At 35.7% G+C, this 13,622-nt stretch overlaps 1 protein-coding gene across 2 annotated transcripts in view; it reads right to left on the bottom strand.

Annotated features, from left to right (window-relative positions):
- CNTNAP5 (contactin associated protein family member 5) overlaps window positions 1-13,622 on the bottom strand; it is a 723,905-nt gene that overhangs the window by 31,339 nt on the left and 678,944 nt on the right. For both annotated transcript variants that reach the window (XM_016161356.2, XM_016161355.2), the window contains exon 21: window positions 12,879-12,966. In XM_016161356.2, coding sequence (XP_016016842.2) covers window positions 12,879-12,966 — 88 coding nt within the window. The remainder of the gene's footprint in view (window positions 1-12,878; window positions 12,967-13,622) is intronic.

Consider the following 13,622-nt stretch of genomic DNA (forward strand, 5'->3'; position numbering starts at 1 on the left):
TAACCTTGAAACCCCAAATTACTCTCAAAGAGTTAAGCTGGTTCCCATGTATACAAATGCCCATTCATATCTCAGAAGAATCACCCCACCAATACACGTAGCCAAGTTCCTGCCTCCACAGGTCTCAAGATAATGTGAGCTATTGATGGCACAAAAGATGCACGTGAGATTTCCTGTTTAGAGATCCAGAGAAGCTGATGTGATGTGCATTTGAGACCCACATATTTGCATCGTGCTCTCTAATGGAGAAACCACTGCTCAGTATAGCTGGGAAAGATGTGTTCATAATCAAAGGTTAGGCCCACCACTCAGACCAGCATCTTAGTTATAGATGGTTTTACTTTTGATTTCTTCTTTCTCTGGCCTCTTAATTCCCATATAATCCAATTTCCATGAGTTAGAGATCAGTTGTTCTGTAACCACTACTTGTGTGCAATTTTATGTCTCCACCCAGCCCATTGGATCTTTAGGGTAGAAAAAACCTCACACTTTTCTCCAGTCATCTCAGGACATCTAGCTGCTATAATCTGCACCCCAGCAGGGGTTCAGTAAGTGTTACTTGGTAGGCTAATTGGTTCATTCTCTGTTTCCTCAGTCTCACCTGGGTAAATCTGCAGCACATTTGTTGAAATAGTGGCAGCTGGGCTCTGCCATGACTGTGAAAAATGTGAGATCCAATTGTTCATTTGGCATTCAACCGCTGGATTCAGTTCCATTAAACTATTCAAAAGCCCTAAACTAAGTGTGGTTTAGAGTGACTGACTGCCCAGGATTGCTGAGCATTGTTTCAGTTTCAATGCTGATAACCTCACATTCCTGGAAATCCCTCATTTTTTGGCAGACAAGAATGGTTGTTCACCACAGTATGAATTATAAAATAAGGGATATGAACACAGGCATTTTCCTCCTGAATTGAAAATAGGCATTCTATCTGTAATAAACTAATCCAAAAAAACCATATCGTAAATATATTTGGAAAACAGACAGAGCACAGAAACTTGTGCTTCTAGGTGAGACGATAACATCAATAACAAAAGGTCCCCACCTTCAAAGACCACGGTCTTTCCCAGGGAAACAGTTATATGCACAAAGAGAAATATAAGTTAGGGAATTGTAAGCATAGAGTAGGAGAAATACTCCCCTTGTAACAGTTGACTAATGTGGAAATCACCCCTGTAAAGGTTCTGAACTGGACTCTCCCCAACATAATCTTGTCTGTGGCTCTCCTGCCTGCTCTGATGATAGGGTTTTCACAACTCTAGAAGCAGCTGAACGGGCCTGGAGTGTGGCTTAAAGCAGTGGTCCCCAACCTTTTTGGCACCAGGGACCAGTGCTTGATGCTTGAGGATCTGAGGTAGAGCTGAAGTGGTGACCCTAGTGCTGGGGAATGGCTACAAATACAGATGAAGCTTCACTCACTCTACCGTAGCTTGCCATCTGCTTTGTGGCCCAGTGCCCAACAGGGGCATAAATCTGTACAGGTCCTTGGCCCAGGGGTTGGCCCTAGCAAAAAGGAAAGTGTAAAGTATCAGCTTTACAAGGCATTGTAATATGAGCCCCGAGTTAGTAAACATGGATTCAGGCTTGACCAGAATGGTTTGATTTCCCTTTGCAATGACTGCATAAAAGTACAAGTCTTCTCCTAATCTTATGTGCTCTCCTTTCCAGTCTACCTTACACTTCTATCCACCTACCCAATGATTTACCCTAATCTTCCAATTCCTATTGCATAACCTTCACCTGCAACAATTCCTCAGTCCCATTGCTATGCTCCTTGTCCAGACTTATATCCTTTCCTGCCTGCAGCAGAGATATTAGCATAACCTCCACACCAGTCTCTTTCCATTCTACCCACAAAATAGTAGCTCTGACCATGAGAGTTCTCATCAATGGCTTCTCCCATCTTCATAACAAAGTCTGGACTCCTTTGTCGAGCACTGGAGGTGCTATCAACTGAATTTTCCTTACTCCTCTCTATACCCCTGCCTGAATGAGACCCTCTGAAGAGGAACTATTTACTGTTCCTAGCACACTCTTTGCCTTCATACTATTGTATTTGGTTCACACAATTCTTTCTTCCCAGAATGTTCTCCATCTATTGAAACCAAACCTGTGTTCAAGACTAAAGTCAAAAGGATCTCCTCCATGACACTACTCGGGATCATCTCTGCTGAAATGATCTCTCTCTCAGTCTGCATAACACTTATCAAAATTATTTACATTGCAATTATTTAATGTCTTATCTCCATGGATATGCATTATGTCACTTTGGGAACAAGAATCCCTAGGCTATGCCTTTTAAAAATTTTCTCAGTTTCACTTAATATCTTGCTTTGTGTATAATAGGTACTCAAAATGTATATACTGAATAAATTATCCATGAATAGTGCTAAGGAAGAAAATTCTTAATTCTAAACATTTCTATAATATTAATATTTTAAGAGAGGTATGGCCTATGAAAAACTTACATTCTATAGAAGAATTTTACAAAATGCAAGAAAACAAATGGGAAAGGTAAAACATATATCCAAGTTTTGGGGCAGATTAGAATAGGCAGCAATTCATTTCAAGGGATGAACTCAAAAGAGAAATGTTCTAGGTAGAATGATTTCTTTATCTTTCCCACTAGAAAGCAGGCAGTGTGAATCTTTATCAAGTAAAAGGTAGAGAACATTAGTCTATAAGCTACAGGTGTCAAGTCCTGACACTGAACACTGGCAGTAATCCTGAGGCAGTAAAATGGAAAGTCCAGGGATTCAGATCTAATCTCTCCTAGAAGTGGATGTTCCCATAGTCACTCCAAAGTCACTCCTAAGGAGAAATGAGTTTCATGCTATTTACTCCAAAAATAAAATCCCAGTAGACTAAATGAGTAAGCAGGAGCCACACGACCTTCTCTGTGCCTTAATTTCCTCTCTTTCTCCATGAGAAAGCATCAAGAATTTCAATATGTGCTTGTCCCACTCATTTCTTTCAGCTTCTGTCCCAATTAGTTTCCTACATCCCATCAAGCTTAGGGGAGATAACTAAAAATCTGCTGCAGCGAGTTCGTTCTTCACTTCATTACCTTGACAACACTGACATTCACAACACTGTCCCAGATCCCAAGAGCAAAGGGTAAATGAATCAATAGCAGTGCCATTAGCAAAGAAAAGGGATATCAGACCCAAAAAAGCATAGGCAGGATGGCTGTATGATCTATTAACAATAAGCTGCTGTTTTCAAATATCACTATGTACCACTCTTTACATCTTTATCTTCATAATAAATCAATAAAGCAATTATTACTACTTCTACTTTACAGATTAGGAAACTAGGGCTCAGAGAGCTAAAATTGATAGTGATATAACTAATAAGTGACCATTATAGGATCTGAGCTCTGAAAGTCCGATTCTGAAAGTCCTATTCTGAAAGTCTCATTCATTTTTCACTTCATTGCCAGGCACCACTGTGTGAGGCAAGAAATACAGTATATAGAAGCCTGGAGACTCTCATCCAAGATCTAGCCATATCTAATTGTATGACATTAAGTCCATTAAGAAAATATATTATAGAACATTTTATATGTCCCTGCCAGTACAGTAGGCAGCAAGAAAATAAAATCATAAATAAGACTCATGTCTTTGGAACCCTATGGATACCTCATGCTGAGAATGAGAGAGTAATAAATGAGGTGGTCCACATTTTTAAAATTTATAATATATCCCTTGCTTTTAAGCTTAGTTGATCCACATTGTGTACCAAGTGTCACATTGATACAATCTATCACAGACAGCTTTACTCCTAAGAACATATCTTTAAATAACGTCATGTAGGTTTAGCTAGATTTATCTCTTCTAAGGTGATTTTATCAGAAACAAAGAATTGACCACATTCATGCCTTCACTATTTACCAAGCAACACCTTGAGTCAAAGCTACATAATGCCTCATCTATTCATCCTCCCTTCCCCTACCCAGCAGAAATGAAGAGTGAAATGCAAACTTTATTATGCAAGGGCTGGACAACTATCCTCTCTTTGCCTTGCAAACCCCTCCCTCTCATCCGAAAAGCAGTTAGAGGTCAAATGTCATTCTCAAACAAAAAGAAGTTGCTTTGGATGGGGTGGCTCCTTCTGTTATGATCATCACTGTTATTGCATACATTTATTGGGTTTTTATTATATATCGGGGCTTTTTGCCAGCCACTTTATTTTTATTAGCCCCTAATAGTTCAAATAATAGCAAGCATTATTATAATATATACCTGCATTCCAATTGAGAAAAGTGAACCTCAGTGAATTAAGTAATTTGTCCAGGCCAATTGGTTATTATTTGAACCCAGGGCCAATTAAAATAATAATACATATGCTATTAACCCTCCATGATTAAAGCCTAGCCCTACACTCTACTCAAGTACATCACAGCTGAGAACACAAGGTTTTAATTCAGGAGCCCTCAACAGAAGAAAAAAGTGCACATTATCTGGAATATGTCATATTACTCCTTAAAAAACAAAATATGGTAGTACTATTGGGAGTGTGAAATCCAGACTCACAATGTTTAACTCTAAACACCAAATCTACCATTTACTAGTTTTGCGATGTTGGACAAGTTACTTAACTTCTATGACTCAATTTCCTTATGTATAAAATGAGAATAATAATAGTATTTAACCTTTCTGGGTTGTTGTGAGGAAAATGAGTTAGCATAACTTAGAACTAGCACAGAGCAGTATATTATTAAATATGATACTATGTATAAGCACCGCTTATTATACTATTAATATGCTTTAAATACTATTCTAGTATTATTATTTGATTAATTAGTAAAACCTAATATTTAACATAGCCTAAAAGAGACACTCCAAAACCTTAAAAAAAAAAAAAAAACTTTTAATACTCCTAACCTCACCCTAATAGTTTTCAGTTGAAATGAGTAAATTTTAAATTAAGCAGGATCTTTAGAAGAGGGATAGTTTGTCCAGTTATTTGTTTGTTTTTGGTATATTTATGGCCTAGCTCAGTGTATAGTCCACAGTGATTCCCATTAATGGTTCACAGTAATGCTCATTAATTTTGTGATGAGAGCTAATTTGAACTTTTTATCGATAACAGCTTTTGATAGACCACACATACACATACACATAATCCTTAGCTAAAGCCAGGCAAAGACAAACAAAGCCAGGTATTTCCTTGGAAGGCCGCCCCTCTTTGAAATAGATTAGTTACAGCTCCTCACAGCTGAGGACAATTCTTTTTGGAAACAACACATCATAGCTAACTTTGCTTCATTCCTTTATTATCCCACTATCCCTGGCAGAGCAGGCAAGTGATTATATTGAAGGAGTACCTCAGGGACATGCTGCTTAAAGAGTGCTTTTGGTTTACAAAAACAGACTTGACTTTTACAGAGTAGCACAGAGCATGGAGTAGGTCTGGGCTCCTATCGTGAAGTGATTCATTTAAAATATGAAATAAAATTGCATTTTAAATCAGAAGATAACACGCAGTTCTGTTACATGAGATGAAACTAAACCATCTATTGAATTTCTCCATAGGGAGAAATGCAGTTCATTATTTTTAAAAGAAATAGTAACAAATCCCATATAATCCAGTTGCAATTCAAAGTCGCTTATCTTCAAAGCAGAAAGTACAAGATGTGTGCGTGTAGAAAGTTGGGACGATTACTGAAACTAGCATTTGAGGATGCTTTAAATACATCATCCATTTCATGAGTAGGTCAGATTAGATTAACGACAATAAAATACTTTATTACTCAGAGAAATAGTTTCATTTAGAAAATTCTAGATGTAATATGAGAAAATTACACACATTATTAAAATTTGAGTCAGGAAGGGGCTGTGGTTTGAAAATACGTTTATTTACTAAGGAACTAGAAATGATAATGAACAAGACAAAACATTAATAAACCTATGCATTCAAAATGAAATAATTCTTCAGAGGAGTCTCAAAGGAAGCTATAAACTTGTTCCAAAGAAGAAAACATGCATTTCTTAAAAGAGCATCTTTCAACTATTATTTGTTCAGATGCAACATAGTTGGACTGTTGACATACACAAGCACAATGCAGTCCCAAAATTGCACACAGTTCCTAGCCTACCCCCTGTAACTGTATTCTCTTCTCTCCTGCTTAAAAGGATAGCGGACAGTAAGTAAAAGATAAAAAATAAAATAAAATAAGCAGTGGTATTATTGGATTATCGTTGATTCTCTTCACAGTATATCTCACTCTCTAGTAATAACACCTCAATTTTGTTTTGAAAATAATGTTTTTCTATTCTCAAAACACATGTGGTTAACAGAGAGCTAGAGCCTTCAACCCTCCATAGCCACTGCTGGGTGTATGATCCAGTCATGGCCATTCAGTGTATTCCAATCTCTTGGACATTGTCATCATCTGAGATTATCACTTAACACAAACTTGTTCTTCGAGACTCAATCGAATACTTTTTTTCTAGAAATTTTAGAAACAAGGGACTTTCTTTCCAACAGGGTTGCTAAAATGGAAGTATTTAAGCATCGAATTGCTGATTCTATCTTGCTACCATTAAAATCCTGCCTAGGAATGAATTCCTTCATAGAGGTAAGAAGAATCAGAAGTAGAACAAAAAACAGATTTACAAAGACTAAATCACAGTATTATTTAAGCTTCTGAACCCAGTTGTGCCTGAAGCAACCATACACTTTGAAACTTCCCTTTTCACAAACAATTATATTCTCTATTGTTGTCGCCATTTAAGCTAATATGAACTGGATGCACTGTGGAAAGAGCTTTACTTGACAATTACTCATGCTCAAATCTTCAAGACTCTCCAGGTTCAGAACTGTCCCTTTAGAGCCCATCTGAGTGCCACCTTGAAGTCACCTCATTACAATGACAAAGATAGTTTATGCTTATGTTCTCATGCCTTTAATTTACTGAGTGTGTGCTAAGTACCAAATATTCTGTATATAGTGTTCCATGAAATACGTATATAGCTCTGTGATTTAACTGAATTAAATTTTATCTTCTTCATTTTACTGACAAGGTACTACGGACAGATTAGAAAATTTCACCATGGTCACACAACAGGAATTACAGGAGAGAGAGCAAACATGAGTCAGTTTGTCCCTAAAAAGCTGCACATATTTTACTCTATACTTTTGCTTCCCAGTTTAATATCAACTGCACCAGATTTGAACCATAAGAAGGACCCAACTATGTACAAGAAAAAAAAAAAAGTAGAGTAATGGTCTTCCAAAATGAATATTTTGGAGTGTCCACCTTTCATTTTTATGCATAAGTTCCGCTGTGCTTTCTAAAAATGGCAGCCATAACTCATTTTTTTATAAGATGCTTGGGAATTGGTTTAACATGAAAACAATTAGGGTACTCATCCAACAATTCTCTGATATTGCAGAAGACACAGTAGGCTTCCAGTTCAAAACTGAGTGATTTGGGAAAAGTAAAGATCCCTGTTTTACGGAGGCAAACTTCACGTCATTTTGACAGGCCAAGAAAAAGTGCTCATAGCTAGCCCTGCAATTTCCAGATTAGCTCAGTTTAATGCAGGCTAAGAAGAAATTTTTCCAATTTCTATATGACTTCTTAGGCCCAAGTGAACTTTGAAGCTACATAACCAACAGGGCAGAAGAATAATATCTCTGACAGATGTGAGCTTTGGCCTATCAAACTGGCAGGTTTGCAGGAAGTTAATAAATGCTGGATGCTTAAACAAGTAATTCTGCAAGCATGTCCTGAGTGCAAATATTATTTCAATATCTATTCAGAATCTCATAGCTAAAGTTTAAAAGCAGTACTACGATTCCTTTCCACCTAGCCTTTAACATGTTTCCATGTTTTAAAAAGTAACTACTTTATTAATCTGCAGTACAGTAAGAAGTATCCTCTCAGGAAGAAGATAATAAAAAGGAAATCCTTAATTCCTAGTTGCATGAAAAATTTTTACTTTACAATCAAACTTAATGATATATTTTAGCATAGTAAATTAGGGGAAACTAGGACCAAAAATAAATAAATAAATAAAACCAAAAAATATATAGCTTCTTTTAGAAGTTTCAAGCTTAAAGTTTTTTAAAAAATTTGAATCTATCTGAGTGTCTATGATCTTATACCAGGGCCAAATTAGACAGAGACTAAAAAGCACACAGTAAAGACACACTGTTAGAACATAAGATAAGCACTTCAATGTTTTCTTAAGAATTAAGTAATTTTCCCAAAACAGGTGATGTTGTCTAAAATGGTGACTTCTCTAAATATGCACTCTCTTTCTTTTCCTTTTTAATGTTAGTTTCTCTTAAACCCATTGATGCAATAGACTGGATCAAGACATCTTCTTAAAAGTTTAGGAATGTCAATAAACAAAGGAATAAACCTAACAACATTCCAGGACTTACCTAATAAGTAGACACCCATAATGCAATTTTAATGTCAATGATGATGTCTGCTATTTTCATAGACTCATCTCTGCAGCATAGGAATTCTCAGGAAAGAGACTTTTATTCACTGTGGTATGTATGTAGCAGATACCACATTACACCATTGTTGAGAGTAAATCACTAGCCTCTAAAATGGCAGATCGGCCTTTCCTTTCACAGAAAAACAAAAACAAAAACAATAACAAAAACTCGTTCTTGCTTTACAGTGGAATTCTATTAGTGGTACTGAAGAAAACTGGGACAATAGATTGATCACATTTGTTTACTCTTGGTATCTACTATGAAAAATGCCTGCAAATCCTTGCTTTAAAGTGAAAACGTCCAATGGAATAGTAGACTTTTTTTTCTAAATTTGTGGAGTAGCACTGCATTTGTCATTAATACTACTTATCCACTTCTGTGCCAGTTCTTCCTGTATCCTCTGTCCTTATCCATGTTCTTTCTAATGCATAAGGCTACTTTGAAAGGGTCCTCAGAGTTAGTATTCCTCCATAAAAATGAACCTGGTGCTCATATCATCTTCTCTCACCTCCAGCTACAGACATTTTATAGACCAGAAGTGTTGAGGTGAATTGCAGGTCCACACGCTCCTGTTAGTTTAACAGCAGCTCGGGTGAAAAGAAAGTCCAGCAGACAGGAGTCTCCTGCCATCAGCACAATAAAGACATTTTTTGGCTACTCTCCCTCAACATTAACCAAGTTCTTTCTATCTTTCCTCACAAAAAATCCAAAACAAAACATCAAGGTTCCTCTCAAGATTTAGTACCTTGCTTTAAAGTTTCGTTCTTTCAGACTCATGTATTATTATAAGTTTAACTCAGAAAGGCCACAGTAGTGTCACATACAGTGTCAAGATCCTTGGAGGGGAAAAAAAATTAAACAAGAGGATGTTTCTAGAGCTTCTGTTACACAAAGCAGATGCCGTGAGGAAAGCCTGGAAGTTGGGGTCATATAGACCTAATTATCTCTTTTCCTACAATTTGATTTGGTTGAAATGAGGGTTAAATGATTCAAGTAGCATAGGACATAAAACAGACTACCCCGAAAAGTAATTCTGCCTTACTAAAACCAACAAAGATATTTTAATGTCTTGCTAAGCTTTAGAAAATAAAAAGGAATCCTAAGTTTTGGGGGAATTTTTTGGAGAGATAGGATAAAACCAAGGCAGTGAGCCATACACTGATGTTATGATTTATCAAGGGAAACTATCTGAGCCATCTTGAAGAAGAATAGGTATCCAAGCACTGAGCCCTTGCCAAATAAAGATGTTGAACCCGAGACTCCTACATTAAGTTTTCATTAAAAGTAGACTGTGTGTGTGTGTGTGTGTGTGTATTTACACACACATATATATATATACATATATATACACACATACATATGCGTGTTAGTGTGTATAACATCATCTAATAGCAAAGGAATAAGCGTAAAACCTGCTAACTTCTTCTGTGACTCTGAATTGGAAAAAAAGCACAAAAATAATTATAAAATGATTGTTACGATATTAATAGTAAGACTATTTCTAGTAAGATTTCAACCAGAGGTTTGCTCTCATACAGGGCTCAAATTTATGCTTAATGTCTGTTTAGAAAAAATACGAACTGAGAAATCAAAATAATCCTAAATTGGTAATATCTCTTGGCACCTGGCAGAAATAAGGACAAATCTCATCTGGAAAAAAGTTTCCCAATTGTTGGTCATCAAGCTCCCTCAAAATAATTTCAAACAATTATGAGTACACACACATACACATGCACATACACACACACAGAGCATAAGAGAATAAACTACCACAATAAAGAGTTAGAAAAAAAAGACAATAACAGATTTAGAATACTGCAGACTTCTAATATTGGGATAATCAGAGACAAAATGTTCAATAACTATTAATAGAATACTTTAAAGTTGTAAAAAGATAGAAATAACAACAACAACAAAGAGTGGGAACAACAGACTGCCTTATTTAACAAAGGTACTTGAAAAATAACAAAATACTTTAAAAATTAAATAAATATGTAATCGATGAAAAATGACTCATTGAATAGATTTAATGAAATATTAAGTATACAGGAAAACTTGTAAATTTAAAGATAAACCCAAAAAATTGCCCATAAAGAATAAAACATTATAAAACTATGGTAAGAGACTAAGGGACTCAACTATAAAGTTAGAAAGTCTAAGATTTATCTATTACAGGTCTAAAGTAATTGAATAAAAAAATAAGAAAGAATTATTATTTGATATACTGAAGATTTGTGAGAATGATATAAAAATACATGTGAACTGGATATGTTGACAAATGAATTAATAAATAATACAGGAAACTTAAAGTATCAAATTAGATACTTAAAAAGAGATGTGCAATAAGACACATGGTCATAAAACTAGAAAACATCGAACTAAAAGAAATGACCTTAAAAGTAGCTTGTGAGTGTTGGGGGTGAGAGGGGTCGGAGCACTTTCAAAGATAAGACAGACTGACAGCCAGCTTTTAAACATCCTCAGCAGAAGAAACAATAGAAGAAAACAGTGACATGCAGGTGTTGGGTTCAAAACTGGCTCTACAGCATCAGAGGAACCTTGTCTTGTAGCATTTCTGACTAACATGGAGTAAAAACTCCTAGTATGGCAGCTTTCAAACCACCATTGTGACGTTACTGAATGCAGAATTGAACAAAGATGTATATAATAGGTTCTTTGGAGGCAGTGTGAGCTCACTCCATCATATACCTGAATAGTTCTTTTAAGATCTGAAGAAAAAATATCGTTCAATACTACATCTAATAGTAGTATCTTCCAAGAATAAAGGTGAAATACTTTGCTTTAGGTAAAAAGTACCTGACAAAAAAAATATAAACTCAAAATAATTTATCATAGAAACAAAGAAATTAAACCTGATAAGTAGAAATTTCTGAAATACAGGAAGGAATGATGAACAAGTAAATTGGTGATGGTATTGGTAAATCAAAAATAGCAGTGGTAGCATAAAATGCTTGTTAATAATAAGATGTAATGGAATAAGAAATAAACATAAAATTCAGTCTAGAAGTAGGTCACCTGATTGGCTCATTCAACTGCCATTTTTGTAACTGAAATGGATAATTTTAGACCTGACTGCAGCTAGGTCACTGGATGAACATTATGTTCTGGAAATTAGAGTACCTAATTTATGAATCAGTAAGACAATAGTGAGGCCAGAGTCATTGTTCTGTTTTTTCACTTGTCTCTCCAGGCCAGAAAATTCACAGTAACACAAAATGTCCTCTGCTACCATTTTTTAGAGACCTTCTTCTCCTCTGGGGAACTGACATGCAGTACTGGGGTCACAGGAGCCTCTGCGATTCTGTCTAGCATCAGTCACATTAACTTCTCATTAATCAGCTCAAAACTGCTTAAATAGTCATTCTGAAAGACTAACAAGAATCTACACCATAAGTGCTGCCACAGTTTTGCAAGCAACTCATTTTCAGTGTTCAATGTTCAATCCATCCCTTTTTAAAATACCTCCAGTAATTGTGTCCTGTACTATACTATGATTGAGAGAGTAAAAATAAAACAAAAAACAAAAAACAAAAACAAAACAAAACAAAAAAAACAAGATAGAACCATGGGAAAATTAAATAGCAAATAAGGATGCAGAAGCAAATTCTATCTTATAAGTAACACAAAAATGTAAAGGGACATACTTTTGCCAATTTGTAAAATGAGATGGGCAGATCGGATAAATCATAAAATCCAGCTGTATATTTCTAAGATCATACATGAGACTTAAAGGAAAATAACGATTAAAATAACATATTTTAAAAAATGATAGACTAAATACTAACTAAAGTAAAATTGAGTTGCTATATTAATAAGATACTAAATAGATTTGAGCACAAAGATAGTTCAAAAAAATCACTTCAGTATGAAAAAAATGTTCGAGAAAGTTTCAATCTTCCATGCACCTATGAAATACATCCATCATATATGAAATGAAAATTTATTACATTTCCCATAGAAAAAAAGAAAATCCACTACTATAATAATAGATTTCAATTTTCTTTTAATTGCTGATGAATTAGTAAGGAAATTATGAATTTGAGCAATCTAATAATTGGGTTTTTCAAAATTTTAATGTCTTTAGGTAAAAATGAAGTAAATTTAAGTAAAATAAAATTAAACCTTTTAAATTAATTAATTAGAAATTGAGTAAAAAATACTTAATTTCTTTGTTAATTTTTCTCATTTGAGCTTCTATAATATAGACACAAATACTAGCTTTCAGCTTGCCCACACATACATCTTAGCTCCTGTACCGGAAATCTTTGTTTTAGATAGTGGATATTATGGGAGTAGAAAGTTCCAGTTCTGAGTCACTAAATATCCTGACAAAAGTTGTTTGTTTATTCTTTTGTTTTTGCAAGGCCCATTAGAAAGGTGAGGACTAGAACACAAACCTGTGACTTTACCCAAGGTGAGCGACCTTATAGCCCTGAACTCCACTTCTGGGGAGAAGTTATAACTGAGTCGAAGTTGATGATCCATCTGCAGAAAAAAAGAAGATAAAGGTACATCAGTGAAGTCAGTATGTAAAGGGCATAACACATTCAGGTCTGGAAATAACTTGGAAGCCCATAGAGCAGATTCTCTCTGGAGAGATGAGAAACGCCTTGCTATTTCTCCACAATGCCGATAAAATGCCCTTTTCTTTCCTCTTGGCTTTCGCACAGTCTTCTCCCTGGGAAATTCTGTACAGTTTTCTCCCCACTGAGATTTTTCTCATCAAATTCCTTGCTGTAAACAAGGAAACAAATAAAGCATTCTTAGGGACATGCTGGGTAGGATTAACTTTAAAGGAAGAATAGACACTCTTTCCCATTTCTCCCCGCTCCTCCCCATTTTGTCCTTAGAGCCACTACTGTCCATGTCTCTCCATTAATTCTGAAGTTCTGTCATTCAGATGTGGGCCCTGGGGGATTTTCCTGGCAAATATTTCAGTCTGTCAAAAGTTTGACCCTGGAGAAGAAAGGCTAGGTGAACGATTGCTAGCGACATAAACCCTAATTCACAGGGGTAAGCAAAAACCATCACTGGGATTCTTCGAGAATTTGTTACTAGAATCTTCTAGGGAACACTCCTTGCCTCACCCACTACTAATTCCAGTTTGATGTCTTTGTTATCTTCCTCCTCTTTCCAAGGTC

Source organism: Rousettus aegyptiacus, unplaced genomic scaffold (genome assembly GCF_014176215.1).
Source record: "Rousettus aegyptiacus isolate mRouAeg1 unplaced genomic scaffold, mRouAeg1.p scaffold_m13_p_2, whole genome shotgun sequence".
Classification (NCBI taxonomy): domain Eukaryota; kingdom Metazoa; phylum Chordata; class Mammalia; order Chiroptera; family Pteropodidae; genus Rousettus; species Rousettus aegyptiacus.